At 43.7% G+C, this 24,234-nt stretch overlaps 1 protein-coding gene across 1 annotated transcript; it reads left to right on the top strand.

Annotated features, from left to right (window-relative positions):
* Positions 1-1,544: 1,544 nt before the first annotated feature.
* Positions 1,545-17,956, top strand: LACTBL1 (lactamase beta like 1; the record flags this gene model as incomplete). Its single annotated transcript, XM_082493370.1, is given in 8 exon segments — positions 1,545-1,559; positions 1,563-1,589; positions 4,798-4,942; positions 6,363-6,476; positions 9,430-9,583; positions 12,002-12,249; positions 15,080-15,185; positions 16,978-17,956. Coding segments are annotated over 8 exon segments (1,788 nt in total).
* Between the last annotated feature and the right edge of the window lie 6,278 nt (positions 17,957-24,234).

The raw sequence follows: 24,234 nt of genomic DNA, 5'->3' as shown, positions 1-24,234 counted from the left end.
TGGCTGTGGGTGCACAGGTCCTTTTCTGGAGGGGAAGCACAGAGCCGACGGATCTCAGAGAGAAGGTCAAGAAATACAGGGATAGCGAGTGAATTGCTGCAAATCACACTGAGTTGGAGACTAAAAACCTCTATTTTTTTTTAATGAACACTGCAAAAATGGAGGGAAAATGAAGAAGGAATGGGATAACAATTTGTGAAATGTAAAGAGCATGAGTTACCGACGTGCACTTCTTCTCTTTGGCTTTGAAGGAAAACTGCACAGACTGTGAAGAAAAGCCTGGGAAAGTTGGTTGAAGTGACAGAAGGAAATAGGAGATTCTAGAAATGAGCATCAACAAAACTGTGAAGAGCTTGATCTACTCAAATTAGTTAGCAGGTTGTCTGCAGCCCTGTTCAGCAAAATTTGGCCACAATTCTGGGGCACAGTCATATTGCTACATAGGCTCCACTTCAGTATTTTGAGCACTATTAGAGCCTGGGCCACTACTGGAGGTACTGAAAGGAAGATACGGTATTGAAGAGACTATTCTTACCTGTGAACATCTGAAGAAGGCAATAGGATGGCAGGACCCCTGAGGTTGGGGTTTACATGGATTTGGTGCATAACTGGGGGCATGACAGTGCCCTCCGCTTCGGAGAGTATTTATAATGTACTTTACATGATAATGGCAGTTCATTATTGATATTTCCAGCTCACAGTGTGTTAAGGATACCCTCCTCCCCAGCTCCCCATTTTCCACTCTGCTGGAATGTTTGACCCATGAAATCACCAGCAATACTCCCGTTTGGCTGCATTCCTGCACAGATGCTGCATTGTTTGAGGAGGGGTGAGGCATGGCCGATTAATCTGTGCTCAGAGAGGCTGACTGTTGGGATTAGTGCTTCAGATGCTCTTAACATCTGCAGCACCAGGACAGCCCCAAATTCATCAGCACTGGAAGCCTGAGGGTAGCAGCAAGGCTGGTAAGAGCTCTTGTGACAGGGGGGTTACCTATTGAATTACCAATGCCAGGTAGCAAGACAAGAGGCAGGTTTTATGGGAGATGTGGCAGCCATGCCATTGTCTTGGCACTTCCAAATCTGTCATGTGGTTTCTTGGCTGTGCCTGTGATTCTCAAGACTAAGAAGGGTGGTGGTGTGCAGAGGGAGCAAGGCTGAGAAGCCAGGGAGAGGGCTGGAAGAACCCTGCAGAGCTGGCACAATGGAAATGTGTCAAGCCCTGAAGGTCTTGAAGCTCCAGTTCTTTGTGTTTGGGAGGTGGGGTGAGGACGGCCATGGGCTTGCAGTAAACACAAAGTGCTGACAAACCAGAGGTAGAGGAGGGAAAATGTTACTGGGGAATTATCTCATGTGAGTACTGTGATTTATCTCCCTATCTGAAACCAGTCCCTCCCTGCTGCTCTGCTTATCTGAGCTGGGCTTTGTTACTCTGGGTTTCCCTTTGTGCTCTGACTCCATTATTTTGCTGCACTAACCTTTTTTTTTTCTCTTCATCACAGGGTTTTATAAGCCTGTTGTTTGTGGGGACAGGCAGCACAGGGGATGAGAAGAGACTTCTAAGCAGCCATGGATGGGTTACAGCTGAGGGTAAGGCTCACCTCCTGCAAATCATAACCTTCCACCATCCTTCAGGGTCCCCAGTAGCTAAGGGGAAAGAAAATACCAGCTCCATCTATGTCGAGCGAGCCTGTTAGCTGGGAATGACTCCCTTGTCTGTCACTGCAGGGGAACTCCAGAAGGCTGTTCAAGATTAAGCCCAGAGAGTGCCTGAGCTCCTGGCTTAAGCTCCCCCACCTCCTCTTCATGCAAACAGCTCAGCCTGCCCACTCCCAAGCCCGCGCAGGGACCGCCAGCTGGAGGCAAGTAGGGACTGTCCATCTCGTGAGTTAATCGCCTCCTGTTCAGATGTCAGGAGGAGATGAAGCTGCTATAAATAGATTGCGAAGCCCTCATGATTTCAGCTGTGATTCACACACATGGTAGAGAAGCATTAGGAAGAATTAACATTCAATCTCTCAGGCACTTTCCTGAGAGCAAATGCCATTCTGTCCCTGCCACTTAATCTCCTTGCCCAGGGGAGGTCAGCAGCGCTTTCTGGAGGGTCTGAATGGGTCAAATGGACAGGGAAACTCCAAGCAGAACTGTTGGGGAGCTAAAAACGGCCATTTCAGTCGGAGTGACTGAGCAGCACCTGCTCATGATACACAGCTGCATTTAGGAGCATGGCAAGGGACTCTGCTCCTGCCTTACCGAGGCTGAGATCAGGTGGTGTGGTTTTGTTATGGTATGGACACGCTGGGATGCCTGACAACAGTCCCTGGGACTGAGACGACTTCTGGCAATGGTATGTGCAGGGGACTGGGGGTCTTTCTGTCTCTCCCTAAGGGGCGTTGGGCTGTGTCTCTGGCAGAGCAGCTGACGGGACCTGTGGTAGTCTGCCTAGGTGAGCGTGGTGGGACAGGACAGTGTACCTGGGTGGTCTATGTGAAATCCCATTTCTCCCCCTGCCCCCGATTTTTCAAAGTTCAGGGGAAAAAAAAACGTAGCATACAGCTGATCTGCCCATGGGAAGCTGTGTGTACTTGTTCCTGCATGTGTTTGCGTTCATTTGTATGTGTCTAAGTGCTTGGTAGCCCCTTCCCCCTGCCTTGCTATGTTTATGCTGTTAGCAATGACGGTCACTGAGCAATGTATGTGAGATGGAGAAATCAGCTGAAAGGTCCTGGAGTGGGAAGCGTGAGGAATCTGTTTGTAGGTATCTATCCATCTGTTTGTCTGACAGTCTCTCAGGTACAGGGAAAGTGGTATTTTTCTTAAAAGGTAGCTTAGAGGGTAGAGCTTTTCCTCAGGGTTATGAATATTCCTCACACTTTTGCACATTTGCTGCCCTGTCAATAAAAGAGAGATCCATGTCTCTAGTTTCATAGCATCACCATGGTTCATTGCTTTGCCACTAGATTATGAGTCAGAGAATGAAAGAGACATTCGGGGCACTCATCATCCGCAAAAGGGAAAGGAGAGTTTGGACTAAAGGATAAGAGTTCAGTGTTGGTATTTTTGGGTCCTTGGTTAGTGGTCTAGGGAGGCTGGAGTTCACAGGATGAGGTGAAAATCGTTTCCTTTCACTCCACTCTTAAGGACCCAGGAATCAGGGCTTCTCAGTGAAGCGAGGAAAGAGGCAGAAAAATGGTCAGAGGAACTGCAAGTTGGTGGGGGAGTCACCTTATTATAATGGGAGTAAATCCAAGAAATTCACCCCATGACTATTCCAGGGCAAAGAGGGCCCCATGCCACTCCTTGCTGCAGGAAAACGGCATCTCATTGCAGCTCAAGGCAACATCCTTCAGCATAAACCAAAGCCTGCCAGCATGGGGGTGATTAAAAAGGTCTCCATACACAGGTTTCTCCTTGTGTGGATATGATATCCTGCCTACTAAGGCACAGTATCAAGTTGTGTATGTCTAAACCAAGCTGGTTTCGGTGTCAAAATGGCATTGCCCTATTTAGGAACATATGTCACTTAGTCTGATAGCTGGAGTATGGACTGCACGTGTGCTCTGGCAGGCTCAGGTCTGAGTGAGTCTGCAGACACCTGTATGATCTTAAGCCATCCTTGAAGTCTTCATTACATTATGGAAGAACTTGAAGTAAGCTGCCTTCAGAAAGTTATGTGGGAATGTCTGAACAGGCTAAAGGGCTTCAGAAATAATTGTGAGGTATTTCTGTTACCGTAGAGAAAGTGGAATTGCAACGTAGAGTTTCAGCAGGGGCTAGATTCCCCAGTTGGATCCTTACAGAGCCACAGAATAATGTGCAAGTCTGCAAGTGGCTCTGCAGATTCCCTTGTTGTGAGTGACGAGGCTCAGCTGACCTGTAGAAGATCTTGCATGAACTATCCTGTATCTCAAAAAAAGAAGAAAAGGGCCATGTGGAAATCTGATTTAGTCTGTCTGTCCTACAAGTGAGTCCAGACAACCTGAAACAGCTTTGGAATGTGGACCATATTAGATGCAAATGGCAGGCCACATGTTTTATAACATTAATTGCCAAACTTTCAAAAGCGCCCTATTGACCTCCTACAGTCAGTGAAAGAGCACAGCTCATGCCTGGGCACCTAATCATTTGTCATCTATTCCTTGTTTTTCTTCAACATTTATATGACAGTATCGCCAACCTGAATGGTCTCCAGTGTTGTGAGAGCTGCACAGACCCAAAATATTAGCCAGTTTTCCAAAACATGGCAGCTGTAAATGCCAAACTTACAGATGGTACATGATATAATGGAAATTACAGGCACAAAATAGAAGGGTAAAGGCAGTACATGGTGAAAAAATCCATCATTCATCTAGAAAAGCTGGATCTGCTCAGATGATCTGGCTGCCATGAACAGATGCTGGATTCTGGTTAAAAGGGGTTGGAAAGACATCCACGAATAAGTAATGACAGTTGAGAAGGGAAGAAATGAGAGCTGTAACAGAGAATCCTGCCAGCCTGGGCTGATGAGGTTCACCTGCAGGGAGGGAAAAAGGCAAAAGGAGTGGATGGTTTTCTTCTACAAGAACTAACACCGCTGGAGAGTAGTCTTGCAGGGGTCATTGGAAAACAAGGAGTCATCTCTGGTTCCAGTTGTTTCAATGTGGTCTGGTATGCCCAGCATTGGTGCCTCAATAGTACTGGAATTAGTCCATGTCCCAGCAGCAGCTTTATTCTCCAATGTAGTGTGCTTCTTTCGCCCAGCTGATATGCATGAGAGGCAGTTTTTCTCTCTCCAAGATCATATCTTTTCTGCTTACAGCAGGCATCCAGCAGCCGGAGCCTCCTCAAGCTCACAGTTATGGAGGTGAAGTGGATTCATATGTTGGTCATCTTCTTCTTCCTGCTATCTGTTGCAATGACGGGCTGCTTTCTCTGGCAGTACAGCCTGCCCAAGGTGGAACCCAGTGAGTAGTCAACTTTAAGTGTGGCCATGGTTTGGCACAGAAATTTATAAGACCAACAAAATGTCTTTCTCCCCATGTGGACATTTTTACCCAAAGACCATTTCCCCAAACAGCACACAAATTTACCTCCTCCTAGCTGGTGCAAGGACACACAGAAGATGAACACTGGGTTGATGAAGTACCATGTAACTATGCTGGTGTCCACAGAAGCTCCATTACTTCTGGCACCAACCTAAGTTAATTGATATACTGAGGAGACATTTTATTTTACATTCTCTTTCTTTAGCATCGTGTTGTAAAAGTCACTCCAGTTTAGAATGGATTTTGTTATACACCTTTCCATGAGCTTCAGCTTATGGCTTTGCTTTCTTTCCTATTCCCTTAATCTTAGATCTTTAAATGGGCTCAAGCCCCAGAGTCACACTAAAATTCCCTTATGTATGATCTATCAACAGATAGACTCAAGGCACTGTATGTGCAAGGGTGAAATGCATACAGTGTAACTGGATCAGAGTTTTAAGTAGCCCAAAGGTGTCATAAAATCCATGGTGAAGGTGCCAGAAGTACCTCATAGACCAATGTCTGAAAAGATTTCAGACCCTACATTTTTATCACAGAGTATCAGAGGTTGCCTGTAGGCTCTTGGTTATCCATCCCCATTCATCTCAAAGTTTTAACAGTGCTTTTTCTCTTCTTATCTGTATTTCTAATGTTTCATGCTCAGTTGGCAAGTGAAAAGATAAATAAGCATTTTGTTTACAGCTTACAGAGCAGAGAAGCTGTGTTTATAAACACTTTGGGATCAACTGGGAAAATAATGCCTCCAAGTAAGAGACTTCCCATATCTTACTGAGTTTAAAGATCTTTGCCTGCCACAGAAATTTAAGATACATCACTGGCATATGCAGAATACTGCTAATTCAGAAGACAGATAGTACACTAAGTATGCAGCCTACCTACTGTTCTAATGTTAGATTTCATGTAGCACTCGCAATTCACTTCTACATCCATTTTCTGAGGTTACAATATGCATGGGACAACTCTGTCCTCCTGAAGCCAAACTCAGACTTTCCCTTGAAATGGGGAGGTCACTTTCATGGGGTCTAAATCCACTGTCAGGTACCCTACAGAGCCTTCTGTAGTCCCAGTTCCTTACTCTTCCAGGTTGCAGAGTCAGCTGAAGCCTATTGGAGCTTCTGTCCGTCCCGTGTGCTATACCATGTTGGAATAGGCAATACCAGAGCACAGTCCTGTTTTATGTGAGATAGAAACAATTCAAAATTATCTCTTTGCCTATGAAGAAGTGTCCTTCAGCTTTGGACAACACAAGCAAGAAAGCTAGTGCTGACTGCTGGATGAGGTTAAAGCTTGTTAGTGTGTCTATTCAAGTTGCATATGCTATCTTTGAAATGTTTTCCAGGCCCGTCTGTGATGGAAGTGAGATCAGAAGCTGTGCAGATGTGCCCCCGCTATCCCGAACCAGTACCGCTGGACCATCCAATCCCCATTCTGAAGGACGCATTGGAAAAGGTCTGTGAGGAGAAGGGGACAAAGGGAGACAGAGCTCATGACTGCTTTTCTGAAGTTGTAAAGGGGAGAATATGTATTCTGCCCCTCAGCATCCCTGGGGAAGGAGGTGGGGAATCAAGGAGGTGGAAAACATGTGAATCGAGAAATGGGTATATAAAACACCCTCACTGAACATACAGAACAGGTCAATAAGCAGTTATCTTATCGAAAAGGTAAGCTATGATGAAGAAACATTATTGTCCATCAGAAGATCTAGTGAGCTAACATCAGCACAAAATGATGCCTCTTGGCATCTTGTCTACCATTAGGCAGCCCTCATGCCCTGGAAAGCAGGTGACTCATGTAACTCGTTCATATTCATCAATGACTGCCAATTCCTTATTTTATTGCTTTGCTGGCTTTCTCCATGCCACCATTTAAAAATTAAAAAGCTACTTGCAGGTAACTTCAAGGGGATGGAGGGGAAAAGGAAGAGGAAGGGGACCTGCATCTGAAAGAGAGACCTGCTTTTCCTCAGTATGATACGCTGTCTCCGAAATTTTAGCACTGCCTGAAATTCTGGTTGGCTCTGCAATGAGGACATACCGCAGCGGTGCCTTGACTGTATGGACCATAAGGACAGCCATGCTCTGACAGGACGCTCCTGATTTTGTAGACCCTATCATATAATATACCATCTCATTTGTCTCTTTCTCATGAGTAACTTAATTAGTCACAATAGAAGCTGTCCCACAGCTCTGATCATTCTTTTTACTCTTCTTTGAATGTTTTCCAGCTCTAGCATACTCTTGTATGAGGGAAATCAGTACTGTATACAGTATTCAAGGTGCAAGTGATTTATACAGGGATTTATACAGTAATAAACCAGGGTTTTCTGTTTTATTTTATGTTACTTCTCTAACAATCCCTCATATTTGATTTACCTTTTTTTCTGCCATAGGGAATTGAGCAAATGTTTACATAGGAGCATCCGTCATAGCCCCAAGGTCTTGTTTCTGAGTGCTAATGACCAACTTACTGCCCACCTGTGTGTTCGTGTTGTGAGGTCGGGATTGTTTTCCTGCATGCGCGTTGCTTTATCTGCATTGAATTTCAATTGCTATCACTTCACATTCACTTTTATGAAGTCTCTGCTGCTGTCTCTGGGGTTACTGTAGGGAGGTATTTTATTATTCAGTTAGTATAAGTCAGAGAGGTGGGGAAATGTACAGAACATTGAGTGTCCATCAGAGTCACCTAACCTCACTTCTTTGTGCTCCTCAGAAATGAAGTATCCAAGCACTTCTTTGAAATAGGCTGGTGAAACTATTCCTATTTTGTAGATGGAATAAGGCACAGAGAACCTGAATGCTAGATGCATAGGAAGACGTAGCTATTTGAAGGAGGCTTAGGCACCAGCACTTCAAAAGTGTATCTTCAGATGCCCTTAGGTTCTGCTTAAGTCTGCGGGCACTCGAACCCACACTAAAGATCTTGAGCTACCTGAGACAAACCAGCATCCTGTGCCAGGCCAGGGACCCTGGAACTGGACTCTGTACAGTACCAGATGTGATTATATTACACACAAGGGAGACTTTTTCCTAGCCCACGGCAGCTTGAAACAGGAGGGTTACATTCACTCATGGTTGAGGCTTAAGGAAACATTTCTTTCCTAAGGGTAAATACTTTTGCAGATCAGAAAGGCCTATATTTTCCTCAGAAGAGTCTTGCTAGCGGCCAAATCCAAACACTGACTATTGGATTCAATGACACTCAAGTCTAGAAGAGCATCACCTATTTCTGTCAACTTCCTGCAGATCCAGGCAGGTCTACATGCCAGATTCTCTCTGAGAAAACTCTTTAGAGGACCGTGCTTGCTGACATGAGACCACTCTGTTCTCTGGAGTTGCTGCTGTACCTAACCATACTAGACGGGCCATTGGCACGTGGGGAGTGGAGGGCAAAAACCACTACAGAAGGACTCGGCACAAGTTGAATGTTTCCACTGCTGGCTGTCAGTGCACCTGACTAGTCCATCCAGTGAAGAGGTCCTGAGGACATGACTTGGCTTGGTCTTTCTTGTTTCAAAAGCTGGGCTTGGAAGGCCATTTCTTATGTCTTAACCTTTCCGTGCAAAAGATAACTTATGCATGATGATGAAACAGCTTTGAAATTTACCACTTTAAGGGTGGTAAGGCACTGGAACAGGTTGCCCAGAGAGGTTGTTGAAGTTCCATCCCTGGAGGTGTTCAAGGCCAGGCTGGACGTGGCCTTGGGCAACCTGGTCTAGTGGGAGGTGTCCCTGCCTATGGCAGGGGTGTTGGAACTTGATGATCTTCAAGGTCCTTTCCAACCTAAACCATTCCATGATTCTATGATAAAAGGGCAAGACTAATGCGTTCTGCTTGCAGGAGATGGGCGGGGCATAGCTGCCTCATTAGGTCTACACAACCCTGGCGCAACAGAACAAAGAGGAATCACAACCCTATGGTGGATTAGGGCTGTTTCCCAGATTGCAGTTTAAACAGAGTTCTAGATTTGGCTTGTTTCATGGCATGAAAAGGGTAATGGGATATCTGAAAAATCTGGATCTTTCTCTCATACATCTTTGAATCTAAAATACTAATGCAAAGAATAGATGTGCACAGTACAATATAAAAAGGAAGTAATTACAATTATTAAGTTTTAGCATTTGGATTTAATCATATAAGCGTCATAGGTATTACAAGGATGAGCGCCACATTCTTGTACATGGTGGACACGTAGACTGAAAGAGATTGGATAATTCAGCGTAAGCAATTCAAAGGACCAGTACAGTTAAAATATTTTCTTTTGCCAAAACACATTTGAAAAAACCACTCTCAAGTGCTTGGAAGTAAGGAGGGCTGATGGTCTGGGTCTTTTATGTCCTATTACAGACGATGCATTATAAGAGTCTTCATTTGGAAATTAATAATTTCCCATCATTCTCCAGGTAGACATGATGCTGCGCCAAAAGATTCATAGCTCTGGTCTCCCTGCCATGTCTGCCATTGTTATCTACAACGACACTGTGCTCTGGACAGGCAACTTCGGAAAAAAGAATGGTTCGGACCCCGCCTCAGTGGTGCCCAATGAGTACACTATTTACAGGTGAGGCAGTTGTATCACAGGCATGAGAACTAGAGAAAGAGTAGGTACACATATGGAGATCTGGTATCTGGGAACAGAGCCACTGTCACAAACAGCATCTTCTACTGGCTCAGGTCCACTGCAGAAACCACTTCTGGGTTACACTGAAACAATGCTTCAGCTAATCCCTAAATTATAATATGCTTGTGGCTTACTGAGTTGTTTACTTTGGATTTTTTAAATTTATTTACTTTTAATTAGATCTGGCAATATTTTAAACTGGAATAGCAGCGATCATCATGAATAACCTGTAAACATACTACTCCTCACATAGAAATGTGTCCATGCTTTGAAGAGGCCTAGAGCACAAATCTAAAGACTAAGATCTAGCACAGATTTTGTGAGCAGTGAGGAGAGAGTGCCATAGGATAAAAAAAAAAAAAAAAAAAAAAAAAAAAAAAAAAGTTTAGGTTTAGCAAAAAATGGGGTTTGGGAAGAGTATCTACTGAACACGTAAAGTAGACCTGTAGGCTTATTCATTCTCCTAGTGAAGTCAAAGCCATATTGGTCATTATTTTTTAGATTAAGATAGAATCAAGCTCTTCGTGTGTGTTAAAAAACAAAAACAAGTACAAAGGAAGTGTTTAATTAATTAAAAAATCTATTTTCACTGACTTATAACTCTGCTATATATGAAACTTATGGGCTGTACTATCGCTATCAAATGTCCTCAGAATGAAAAATTTTGGAAAGTTTAAGCAGCTGTGATTACCTGTTTTTTTTTTTTCCACTTTGCCCCATAGTAAAATCCCTGCATAGATGACCTCATACTATTTCTTCCAGAATAACAGAATCATAGAATGGTTTGGGCTGGAAGGGATGTTAAAGGTCAGATAGTTCCATGCCCCCCACCATTGCCAAGGAAAGGGGAACCTGTCCCTGGATGGGCTCAAACCACCAACCTTTTGGTTAACAGGTGAACACGCTGACCGATTGTGCTACAGAGACTCCCCCCCCCCCCCCAATTCCTCACCCATTGGCATCATTTGTGGTCCGAACTATGATGGTATCTGATTGTCTTTGAACCTCTGGCTTTTGTTCATGACTAATGAAAACATTCTTGGCAAATGCTTTTGCTGTAGTCTGTCTTGCACCAGTCCAAGAATTTAACCTCTAGTAGCACAATACGAATGCCCCCAGGTGACCCTCTTAATGATGTCCCCATTTCTGAAAACCAACAAAATAGAACTGTAATCCTATTCCAGAAGACCTTTTATAAATTTGACCCTATTCTGAAGCCACACAAATATTAACACTGATTATGAAATGTAAAACTTTATGGCATTGTAACCTTAGAATTCCAACGAACTACTTGTAACTTGTTATGGTATTTAATAAGCAATAATTTATAAAATATGTCGTCTTATGAATACTAAATAAACAGAAAAAGTCCTGTAGCCCACTGCACTATTCAGGAGATACTACTAAAGGTTATGTTGCAGCCCATAAAGGCCAGAGTTAAAGATATTGTCCTGGTTTGAGGTAAAACAGAACCAATTTTGTTCAGTAACTTCGCTTCTTAGCTGGGCCTCTTCTAACTACTGAAATTAACTGCATACTGTGCAGACAGTGTTCATTCTCTCAGAGTGATAAGACCAATGTTTATAGCGGATGCCCGGGCATGGTATGCAGAGAGGCTCTGCTTATACTTATTGCCATAACTCCCAAGGCCAACCAACTTTGTCATTTGCCCCGTTGGAGGGTTGGAAGTGGAAAAGCATAGTGGGGTCCCACCTGCGGGGAGGAGCAGACAGGACAGGTGACCCAAAACTGACCAACAGGGTATTCCATCCCATCTGCCTCATGCTCAGTATAAAAGCTGAGGGATCAAAGGGTCAGGGGCTCTTCCTTCAATGGCTGACATCTGAGGAGGACTCTGTTCGTCTGCCTGTGATCCCAATCCTGACTCCAGATCCAGAATCCAGTTCCTGTCCGTCACTGAGTCCAGCCTGGGACTGCCCCAGTGCCAGCCGGTGACGTGATTGTCATCTCGGGAGCTTGATACGGTTTTGTATATATTTTTCATAATTTCTTTTTATTTTATTATTAATATTTCATTAAAGTAGTTTAGTTTCTTCTAAACTCATAAGTCTCTTTTTCCTCCTCTACCTCTCTCTTTGAAGAGGGGTAGAGGGGAGCATCTGTTGGTCCCGTCTGGGGTCCCTCGGGTCCCCAGTGGTGGATTTGGCCTAAACCACGACAGATATTAATTCAAGCTTCTTACCTGCATTTTAGCCATTCCCTTCTGAATTAACAAAAGCATTGCATGTAAAGTTACAGGCAGTGGGTCAGTTGAGTGATCTCATTTACTGACAATCTTTCCTCTTAATTCATGGGTTTCTTAATGCTTAATTTCTATAAATGTTTGTTCCTTAACAGAATTGCCAGTGTCTCCAAGATCTTTCCCACCATCATGTTGTACAAGATGTGGGAGGAAGGAAAAGTCACATCTCTTGATGATCCACTGGAACGTTACGCTCAGAACTTTATTATTAAGAACCCTCTGGGAAGGCTCAAGGAATCAGAACAGAAATACACAGCAGATGGGCTCAGTTTTTTGGAAAAAGGCTCAATGCCGCTTAAGCCATCACCTGTTACCTTGCGCAGAATGGCCAGCCAGCTCTCAGGTAAGACAACGCTTGCCCTCTGTTCACCACTATGCCACTTGAAAGAGGCCACACAGAGAACAGACCATATTCCAGGGATAAAAAATGTTGCTGTTGAGGACATTTCCCAGTATGGACCCTGCACCTTTGCACTTCCCAGAGATCAGGCAGGACCCTTGGAAGCAAGCTGTCAGCAGCTTCATGAAACGCTAAAAGGAAACTCTTGTCCAGGCCACCTGCTAGGAAGAAGGCCAAGCTGCACTGTGGGCTGGGGAATTGTTTTTCCCATGCAAGGTGGATATATATTTCTCCAAACACAGTAGCATGACCTGAAATCAGGTTCCAGTTGCATAACAGCCTTTTGTACTCCAGCCCAGAGTGCTCTCATTTTTCTAAGATATAGAGTTGAGGGTCAAAGTGGCACCAAACCTCTTTGCTTTGAACAGATAGACCTTGATCACTGAGTTAAATTTAGCTGTCGGAGCAGTTCTTGATCTGGGATTCCTGAGCTATTAATAGCTTTGTACTTGCTGGCAGAAGACTATTAATCTGCTGCTACCTTCACAATTGGGTAACCCTTACATTAAGGTGGAAGGAGCTCACAGGACTCAGGAGAACTTTAACCTTTCTCAGAAATGGAGCTACTAATAATTGACTCAGAGATTCCAGAATTTTATGGCCAAAGAGACTGTGCTGATATCTCATGTAGCGTTTTGGTTAAACTCTGTAGCACCTGCATTATTTCAGATGGGAATAAATGCCCTAAAAATAGGATCTAAGATCAAAATAGCATGTAGGCAAATTGCAGTACCTCAGGACAGGGTACAGCATCACCTGAAGTAAGCCAATATCAAAATAAGGGTTCCTCAAAAAGGAATGATGTCACTGAAATCTGAAAACAAACAAAGAACCCAAAGCGGCCAGTCTTGCTCTATCTAGCCTGATGATGTCCTCAAGGCCACCAACTCTGACTCTCAGGAGCACCTGAAGCTGGTCTGGCTGCTCCTTGCAGGAGCAGTGTGTGCTGGGGCTGCCAGCTTGCAGCCCTGCTGCAGTTCCCTGTCACCTAATGAGGCATTAGCTATGCCCTAGAAACACTTGTAGGAAGCATATGTCAAAAGTGTACCTGGCCATAGCATAATTGTTTGTAACATGCAGCTGTTCCATTGCTTCCATCACTGTGTGAGATTTGCACCCCTGCTTAGCTCCTTTTATGTTCCTATGGATTTTTCTAAGAATGTGGCCCAAATGTCCAGACCACACCAGCAGGGCACACCAACCAGTTGGACCCTGACAACTTAGTAGAAGGAGAAGCACAGTTTCAAAATCCCAACTGAAAATCAAATGAATGTTGAGGTCACATGTTACATTTCCTGTCTGTCAAAAACCAGAAAGGAATAGGTTTGGCTTAGCTTCAGGATCAAAGCCACTGCATGACATATTGTAAAGTGGTTTTCATCTAAATTCTTTCAGTGGAAACTGCTCTATAATATATCCTCATAATCTGGGCTTTTCTACATTGCATACTACAAAAGGAACTCCAAAGATTTTTCTGCTCAACAATTGATGGGTACATTGCTAGAGGAAAGCTCCAGCTTGTTAAGACTATGATTTTCAAGTATATATGAATAACAATATAAGATGCTATTTTAAATTATTAACAGCTTGCTTGTCACATCAATTAGCAGCCTGTGAGTTATAAATCAATGACTGTGGATTTTCTGTTATGCTCACACATCCTCTGGTTTATCATTTCTAATGAACCTCAAGACAGACATTGCACTGCTGTCATGGTGCTGGTTTACCTCTTGCAGTGGCACAACATTTTCTTTGGTGCTGTTGGGGCAGGTAGGAAACGAAGGAGCCCATTGTCTACTGGAAGATGCTCAGTGAATCTCTTATCTGGTCGTTCAGCTGCACAAATAACCACAGACCAGAAGCAGAAAAAATGCTTTCATTCCGGTTCAAATCCCAAGGTCAGGCCAATTGAGAAAAACAGGTGTTGCTGCTACAAAAGAATAGGGCCTCATCCAGCTTTGCCATGATTAATCCCATGCTCACTGAGAAGATGACTGCAAGTCATTTTTCTGTCATCTACCCTTCCTGATTTCCTCCTAACCTCTAAATCAAAGTCAGGTGTAAACTGCAATGAGGATTTCATTCCAGATGTAATCCAAGTTCTGGACTTGGCAAGCTGTAGATCCTGTGCAAAGGAGTTGTGGCATTTTGAAAAGTCCTGGCCAAAAGCTTTTAGGAAATCCATGTTCAGTATTGTGGAATTAAAAGTAAAAAGAACTTCATTTTTTCTACATTCAGAAACCCTGAATAAATGTTGCTGAAGCTGAAAAAAAAAATAGATAAAAATACTTTAGGCCAAGCTTGGAATGGCTCAGAGAAGTTTAAACCCTCTGTAGTGAGGTGTAAAGAAAAAAACCTGTTTAAAGGGGCCATTACACGCCTTTATAGTCAAGGGAATACAGTCCCATGGAAATATAGACAGGGATTCCCCCAACACCCAATATGCCCTTCTCTTCCAAAATACATTTGGGGGTACATGATATTTTTAATCATTCATCAGGGTATTTTTACTGAAATGTAACAATCCAGAGTTGGTGCTGGGGTAGGACTTAACATTATGCAGATTCAGTGGCCCGTGACTTGAACACTGTGTCCCACAGCCCGATATGAAGAGCTCCTTGCAGCACATTTGCTATGTGTATAAAGCATTTGTGTGCATCATTGTTGTTTCCATCTTGCCATTGAATCTTGCTTTTTGCTCACTCTTCACTGGAATCAAAGTTTCCTGGACCATGATTTGTCTCAAGTTAACTTCTCTTCTTCCATGGCACAGGTCTGCCCAGGAGGCTGCGATCTACCAGCCTGCTGTGGAAGGGCAATACACAAGAAGCTCTAGCTCTCCTGAAGGATGATGTCTTGGTCGCTGATCCTGGAACCAGGTCAGATATATTCACTTATAAGCTTCTGGTCTGGGTTTGTGCTCTCCACTGATGTTAGCCCCACCTGCAGTCTCCATGGCCAATGGATAAAAGACAGCCATTCCTAAAGGGACATCCAGCCATCTACCCACATACCTACCTGTCTTAGGCTGGAAAGAGTGACTGTTGGAGGTGCCAGGTTTTTTTTTAAATGTTTATAGAGCCTGAGTGAGAAGCCTAGATAAGGCAAATTAAACTGCTACAACTAGGTCCAATAAGCCTTAAATTGTGAAAGATGCAGACTTTCAAAAGTGGAAAAGCATGTTAATTGGTTTAAATCATCATAGATTTTGCTTAAAATCATACTATTTCTGTAGTGATTTGCATGTCTCTAAATTATCTATGAGTTCTATTAATGTTTGCTACAATTTACATAGCCTGTTAAAAGTCTGCTACCTGAGTAGCTGTAAGCACTCAAAAATATGAACAGGATCCAGTGGACAGCAGGTCCAGCAGGGAAGGATTCAGACTAACTGGGATAAACTTCTAAGTCTGCAAAATTTTTATGGAATAGAATTACATTCTGAAATAATTTGCCAAAGTTGCTGATGATTCCCCATGACTTGAAGTCTGCAAGTTCAGAAAACTCTTAGAAAACTCAATGGGTCGGTCTTGGCAACCTTTTATTAGTTCTGTCCGATGTCATGTAGGAGATTACAATAGATGTTCCTTAAAGGATTTTAAGACTTTAATACCATTGTCTTCTTTGGTATTTATATTCTGCTCACCATTAAGATACATAAGGACATCCACTCATGTTCTCTCAACCCCATATTACTTGACATGTAGATAGTTTTAACTCCGTCTCCCTGTTCCTGGATATACTTCACAGCTAACAGATCATTGTTCATAAAGGCAATTCCCATTCATTGATATAGAAATGTTAACATATTTTTCTGGGTATGTTGATACTCAACTCCATCTCAGATTTAAAATTTTAGATCCCGAATGTATTTATTCTTGGGGTAGAAATATGTATGTTCATCATGCTTTTATTCAGCTAGATGGACTGGAAATTGTTGTAGTGATACCAAATTTATGATCTAAATAGGCGTGAGCTAGGTGTATGGCTTCACACAATTAAAAAAAAACCACCACCAAACGAGGTTGAAAACATAATGAATTTTGAAAAAAAGTTGCCCATTCATGTCTTCATGTCATTAAACTTCATTCAAGTATAAAGACTTACATCACTTAATGTATATTAAAGACTGAAGCACTCAGGTGAGTTTAATGACTCAACATTGCTGGATGCTGCTTTGTAGACTTTTAAGTGCTTTTTAAGTGCTTTTACCATCTTAAGGTAGCTTAGGTGTTTAAGTGACTGTCCTATGTTAAATCTCCAAAGAGGCTTACTTGGGATTTTGAGACCTCTAAGGTAAGCACCTGTAAATCTCAACTCCTCTTAAAAAGAATGGATATATTCTTTGGTGAACAATTATAAGCAATAAGTCAAGATATGCAAATATATAGGTTTTTGCATAATTTTTTTTTTTAGTTTTTCATCTCCAGCCCTCTTTCTGTACATAGTGATTAAATAGCTCTGCTAATGTTCCCATAAGAAAGTTTTCTTTCTTCGCATAACAGTCTTTCTCTGTCTCTCCTTCATCTCTCATCTCTCTTTATCATGTCGTCTGATAAAATGAGAATATTTCCCCAGAGAAGAGAGACCTAGCCACTGTTTTTTCATAGTCATACCCACACTGCATCACTGAGGTAAGGCTGATCCTGATATATTGTTCTTCCTTTTCAGATGCCACTACAGCAATTTGGCCTTCTCACTGATGGCACACGTGCTAGCTGACCATGCAGCTGAGGGCCAATACCAGCGCTGGATCTCAGAGAACATCCTGGACCGCTTGGGCATGGAGGACACTGGCTTTGACATCACGCCACCGATCCGCTCCCAGATGGCTGTGGGTTTCTATGGCAGCCGGCAGCCAGCCCCTCTCTATGACCTTGGCTGGTACAGGCCTTCTGGCCAGATGTACTCCACAGCTGCTGACCTTGCCAAACTGGCAATGGTCTTCTTAGGCACTTACCACCGTCGTCTCCTAGAGCCTGACACAGTGAAGACAATGCTGACCCCTCTGTTTAAGTGCTCCACTGAATACTTTGCTAACAAGACTGGCACACCCTGGGAAATCAATGAGCAATTGGGATATGATGTCATTAGGAAGGATGGAGACCTTGACGGTTATTCAGCTACCTTCTCTCTTATCCCCAAGCTCCGCCTGAGCTTCATTGTGCTGATGGCAGGGCCCAGACCTCAGGGTGGAGATATCGTGACTCAGACGTACGAGTATCTTATTCCTGCCATGGAGACGGCATTCAGAGAGGCAGAGAAAAGCTTGATTCCTCCTCCAAGTCCAGGCCCTTATGTTGGGTACTATACTTATTCCAACCTGACTTTCTATGAGATCAAAGTTGGACCTGGTGGGGTGCTGGTCATGCAGCAGTTTGGGCCTCATGTGGAAGAGCTGATTCCCGAAAAGTACCGGACAATCAAGCTCCACCATCTGGAAGATCGCATCTTCCAAGTTGTTTTTGACAAGGAGTTCCCATGTGTTCTGCACCTGGGCTCTGCCTCCATCTCACTGGAGACCCAGAACGGGCAGCTCTTCAACTTTTATCCATTTGATCGCAAGGGTTTGTCTCCTGGCTTTGATGCACCAGGACTGAACACATACAATGTGGTGCGTGTACTTCGTAAACCTGTATTCTACAGCTAAATGTCCCCTCTACTTTTCTGACCACATCTGGAAGGTGGCTCCAAATCTGTGTCTTACCAGACTCTCCTGTCCGTGTGGCTTTATGGCTGCCATTTAAAGGGGAAAGATGGTGGCAAATGGCTCTTTTGCCCCAAAAATATGTCATGTCCCTCTTCTAAAATGGCTTTAATGGCTTGCAATCCCTGTCAGTGCACAACAGGCCAGCTACTAACTGGGGATGCCTGCAGAAAAAAGAGGTGGGAATGTGCTGGATGGACGGTGTTTGGATGCCATAAAAAAAAAGCCGAGCACTGAAGTCTCCACACTTACATTGTCTGTTTGATGATCACTGTGGTGAAGGACTGGTATCATCAAAAGGCTGAGAATTTCCTGTGTCTCTCAGAAAATATCTCTTCTTCAGATCAAAGGGTTTTCCAGGGCTCTTCAGGAGCCCATCTACCATCTACCAGAACTGTGTCCAGTTCTGGGCCCCTCAGTTCAAGAAGGACAGAGAGCTGCTGGAGAGAGTCCAGCCTAGGGCAACTAAGATGATTAAGGGAGTGGAGCATCTCCCTTATGAGGAAAGACTGAGGGAGCTGGGTCTCTTTAGTTTGGAGAAGAGGAGACTGAGGGGTGATCTTATTAGCGTTTATAAATATATAAAGGGGGAATGTCATGAGGATGGAGCCAGGCTCTTCTCAGTAGCAACCAATGATAGGACAAGGGGTAATGGATTCAAGCTGGAACACAAGAGGTTCCACTTAAATTTGAGAAGAAACTTCTTCTCAGTGAGGGTGACAGAGCACTGGAACAGGCTGCCCAGGGAGGTTGTGGAGTCTCCTTCTCTGGAGACATTCAAAACTCGCCTGGACGTCTTCCTGTGCAACCTCATCTAGGTGTTCCTGCTCCGACAGGGGGATTGGACTAGATGATCTTTTGAGGTCCCTTCCAATCCCTAGCATACTGTGATACTGTGATACTGTGATACCATGAATAAAATTCCTCATCTGGGTTTGCCAAAAGCATTATGTGCTAGAAAATGGCACCAGCCTGATACCAGGCCCTGCTTGTGATACCTGGGAAGTGAGGGCCCATTTATTTCCTGGGTCACAACAAGGAAACTGTGGAAAGAGCAGACAGCAATGTGGTTATGTCTTGGCTCCATGGATTTCTGCTGAAGTGGTGGTCACACAAAGGATATTGTAGCACTTAAGTATAGAAGCTGAAGCTTATTCCTGTGAGCAGGGCCAGATGAACATATACTGGTATATTCCAGGTGGACTCAGGTCTGTGACTATCTCAGTATATAGGCAAGAATGTGACTGCGGTGTTTAACTACAGGAATGTATGGCAAACTTTATGTGTGTTTTGGGCAGGGTGTCTGTATGGATTGTGTTTATGCAGGTGTGAGGGAGGATGCTAAAGGAAAGCGCATTAGTCTGGGGACCACTACATTTAGGACAGGTGCACCTGCAAGCAGTCTGCAAAAACACAGGTGCATTTTCTTCTCCCTTCTTGTGCCCACTCAATGCCAAGGCAGGCAGGACAGATGCCATGTCATTTATGGTCAACACCATATCACTGTGATGGGAACAGTGTCAGGCACGAGTGCAAGACAGGACAAGTACCACTGACTGAGAAGTCTTGGCTCCTGCAATGCCCCTTCAACTTTAGGGGAGTATTGTGATTGTAGCCTTAACTGGAGCCTGAAACAAATGAAAGCAGAGGGTCAGGGCAACATAACTCTTACCTTAAAATGAATAGCCTAGCTGCAGAATATGGCAATGGTGGTACAGCATGGAAATCCTGAAGGAAGTGCAAAAGAGTAGGCATACTAGCACCATCAAGGACCCGTCAAAGTGCATGTTGTCCCATACCATAACTGGCATGAGGTTGGATCCTCTTGCAGAGAGACCTCCTGCTGCTGCTTGTCCACACATAGCCTTGAAAGCGGACATGTCTCAGAGAAGATAGAAAATAAATCTCCCTGCCTTCCTTCCCTCTTGATGTCTCTCTCCGCTTTCACTCTGTGTGCAGTTCTTCAGCTTCAGTTTTGAGTAGAGAGACCACCACTGAAGGCCTAGAAATCTATGATTTGCAAACTCGGTTCCCTGCCTTTTTTTCAGACAATTTCAGTTCCCTGGTAAACACATGAAATAATGTAAATCTTGCCTTACAGGCAGTCATGGTTGCTGCTGTGTTGGTTTCCTCTGGACTTTGTAGGTGACTACATTTCATACCTTGTACAACCCCATATGTTCAAGTATTTGATGAGCTATAGCAACAGTAATAAAATATATGCACATTCTTGCTGTTGTCATGTGTGATCATGCCCAGAGGTATGTGTACAGGCAGCTATGTTGCACTATGGTTGATTTCCTGTAGAAGTCCCTACGCTCTGTCATGGCCTGCCTGACACAGCAGTGCTTTCTGGGCTTTGAGCTCACAAGATGTATGACTGATTGCAGGATACTTGAGTGGTCTAACCCTAGCCTTTTTGAGTGAGGGCAAAGTGACAGTTTGGGGCTGTTCTTCTTGCTTTGGAACAAAAGAAGTGATTGTTTACCCATCAGCTACCTTTAAAAACTTCCAAGAGAAAATAGTATTTGCATCCCATGTCACTCACAGGGCAGGGTGAAACACCACACTGGACTGTCTCTATGTCTCTGATGGAGAGGTTAAGGTGTTTTACTTTTCCATCAGTAACGCAGACACTGTCTTTCCTTTTCTAGTGAGTCACCCTCAAACCTGTACACTGACACTTTTGGTGCTCTTGTTTGTTCCCGTAACAGCAAAGTACAGCATTTTGCTATTCATAGCATGAACCCACACCTGCAGTAAAGCTCATCTCACCAAACCTTGGGTCACACTGGGAAGGTGAACAAGAGCTTCCTACACTGCCGCTTCCTGTGGGCAGGAGAGCACCTGGTATGGAGAGGAGAAAGGAGGCCTTGAGATGCCTGTACAGAGGATTTGGGAGAGGCTGTGTGGGGCAGGCAGGATAAGGTGGTGTTTTGGAAGACCCCAGTCAGCCATGGAGAGCAGCCAGAGTCACAATGCTGTCAAATGTCCAATTTCTTTCCAACACTTCATACCTAACAGTAGCCTAAGAAGAGCAGAACCAGCTTCTGTGACCTGGTGTGACCTGACTCACATTAGCAGGTGCTTTATACCAGCTTTAACAGTTCTTCATAAATTTTTAGTTTTAATACAGGAGTGACCATTCTGAAAAATTTTTTAAGCCTTTGTGTATGCTTGTTGCTGAATTAAAAAATATCCCAATGTTATTTCATGTATGTCAGAGGCTGGCTCCAACAATAGGTACAGCAAACATGTAAAAATCTACTCAGCGGCTCACTTTTCACAGAAGTGTGTGTTTTAAAAGGTGACTAGATGTGTCTGCAGCTGCCTATAGAAATAGTGTTTTTAAAAATGTTTTTATAATTACTCCTCAGGGAACCAAACAAATAGAATATGCTTCGTTAACGTTCTCAGCATCAAAAAGACACAATAAGAAGCCTTACTTATGACCAAATTCTGCTCTAAGGAGCACTGGTGAAACCACATAATATTGTAATAGTGTCGCTGAAAACTGTATTTAGTCTACAAGTTAAAAGGCTCTGGGCCACTAAGAATGAGATTAATCTGGCAAAATATAAACAGCTACACCTGAGCTAGCCCCTTTAAACTCTTTTCTACTCAGTGAACTTTAATTACTCTAATCAGTAGAGTGGATTCATCTCATCTTAAAGCACATAAGTTGATGAATCACCCTCTATGAATCCTCAGCCTCCAGTTTGTTGAGACGGACCAACCCTTGCCATCACAAGCAACTCTTCAGTCAGAAGTGAAACAGTTCAATAAGATTATGAAAGTATTACCTGCCTGCCAGGTAAGGACAAGTTCTCAACTTGTTACATAATGCAGGCCCAAAGCAGAACATTGGCAGTTTGTTGTGGTCCCGTGCTCACATACTGCTAGTTAAAACAACTTCTTCCCTTTTTAAAGAACTCCACCTTCAGGAACGTCAGCTCAAGTGAGGATGATATCAAGTTTTAAGATTCAACCTGCGTTTTGAAAACCGCAATTTATCCCTACATGTTTCTTTCCTTCATACTTCTGAACCAGAGAAGTGTGGCCCCAGTTGTTTACTGGACAGCACCTTTGCAGAGCTTTTTCTGTTTCAATGATGTAAGATGATGCGTCTGTCTGCCTGCAACCACCACCAGAGCTGGACTCAGAAAAAAAGGATGAAGTCAGGTTAGCAAGGACTGGCCTTGGTGTCAGAGTCTGAAAGTTTATTAAACACTAACTCTAGGCTGCCTGTTTTCCGCCTCAGAAATGTATTGATGTGTTTGTCACAAAGAGATGTGTTAAGCCCCTGTGATGTGAAGCACAAGCTTTTTGACTTTTCAGTTCCACAGAAGCTTGTAGGAGTTGTTTAAAAAGAAATGTCAGCATCCACCCTTTAAGAGAGAGAAGAGATTGAGAGACCTGCTGGGATGCATGAAGTGAATACCAACAAACGCTTAAGTACTTCACAGTTAGCAGGGAAGCTTCAATATATATTGCTATTAGGCGCAATTCTCACTCTAGATAAGGTTGTGCATGCATCAAAATGCAAAAGGTAGAAGCCTGTTTGCAAGTTTAATCCTTTCTTGTCCATTCACTTCTGCCTTTATGAAGAGTCTGACATCTTATGGCTTGGTTTACAGAGATGCAGATCAGCAGTCACGAAGAAAATAAATGCCAAAAAATCTCCAACACTGTCTCCAGAGAAGTGAGACAATTTCCATTTACATTTAATAGGCATTTGTGCAGCCCAGCTGAGCATGAACTGTTGGTTTAATGTGACAATGGCTGTCTGCAGGACTCACCCTTGCAGACATAACAGTAATATATCACCAGCAAAAGCAGCTCTTGCTTTAGTCCACTAGGTAAAATCCTGTGTTTGCATGAAAGAGCTCTTAGTTTTCAGGCCTGTCTTACTTTTGGGCTCCTGACCTTGAGACTGTGGAGGACACACTCTGAGGGCAGTCTCCAACATCAATAAGAGACATAGCTAGTATCTAAAGTCCAGTGTCATAACATGAACACTGTGTTCAAGGAAAAAGCATCTTGTGATGGTGTCCTGGCCTTGCAGTGAATCCCAGGGGAGTGGGAGATTGCACATCCAGCTCAGCAGCAGGCCAGATCTTGGCAGTAGCTATTGAAATGAGAGGAGAAGAGGCTGCAGATGATAGGATTGATGTCAGAACTCAAGGTGAAGATGCTTAGCAAAATGCAGACACCCTAGAAGACCATGTACACTGGTTCTGCCCCGTGGATACCAGAGCTCCACAGCAGCCTCTCTGCCTGAAACACCAGCAAGCACGTCATGAACACCGCTACCATGACACATGCAGACAAGAGGAATTGGGAAGTGAAAGCGAGACAAAGCATTAAATAAAAGTAGAGCTCAGAAGCAGAGAGGACTGGCTGAGAAACACTGTTAACAATGTCCCTAAGGACTGCCAGGGACCCTAGGCAAAAAAGCTGCATGCTATTAGGCGAGGAATTGCTCCAGTGGGACATGCTGAAGTGCAGCTCAAACCATCTCATGCTATTTAATCAGGCATTTGGCTTGTTTTTTGTATTGTGGAATATAATGACTGAAAAGTGTAACAAATTGGCCACAAAAAAACTATCGCCCAGCAGGGACTGGAAAGCCTGGAGGGGGAAGGAGCAAGACAAAGGACTCCACATTCCCTAGAAAGATAGATCTGCTAGCCTGATGCCAACATCAGGTCTCGATATGGGGATAAAGGAAAATAGGTCTCAGGGCCTTCAGGTTTGAAGTAAAAGGGAAAAATTAACGAGGATACCAAGAAAGGCTCTGCTTTTTGCTTCCAATGGCACTTTTCCATCTGTCACCACAGTCTGACAAAAGCAGTACGACACGAGCTGAGCCCCAGTCATCCCAAAGCAGTGAAGAGCTGCCTAGATTCAGGCTTGGCAGGGTTTGTCCTGGTTTGAGTGTCCTCGGGCAACCAAGGGAAAGTGTCTTGGATCACGATGAGCTTGACAGTCAATGCTTCTAGGTAATATGAACTACACATTTTCATATTATGCTCTTAACAGGGTATAACGTGACTATTTTCATAAATTGGGGCATTGTTATTCATAACTTTAGTAGTAGTCAGGATTCTCAGGTATATAGTCCCAGAATGTCACACAAGTGATATTTTGTGACACATGGGGGGCAGTCAGAGAGTTTTCGGTATTTGAAGCATGCAGTTTGCTTTCTCCTGGTAATCACT

Source organism: Vanellus vanellus, assembly GCF_965231255.1.
Source record: "Vanellus vanellus genome assembly, chromosome: 20".
Classification (NCBI taxonomy): domain Eukaryota; kingdom Metazoa; phylum Chordata; class Aves; order Charadriiformes; family Charadriidae; genus Vanellus; species Vanellus vanellus.
The sequence above is the reverse complement of the archived record's forward strand: the minus strand, read 5'-3'. Positions and strand labels throughout refer to the sequence as shown.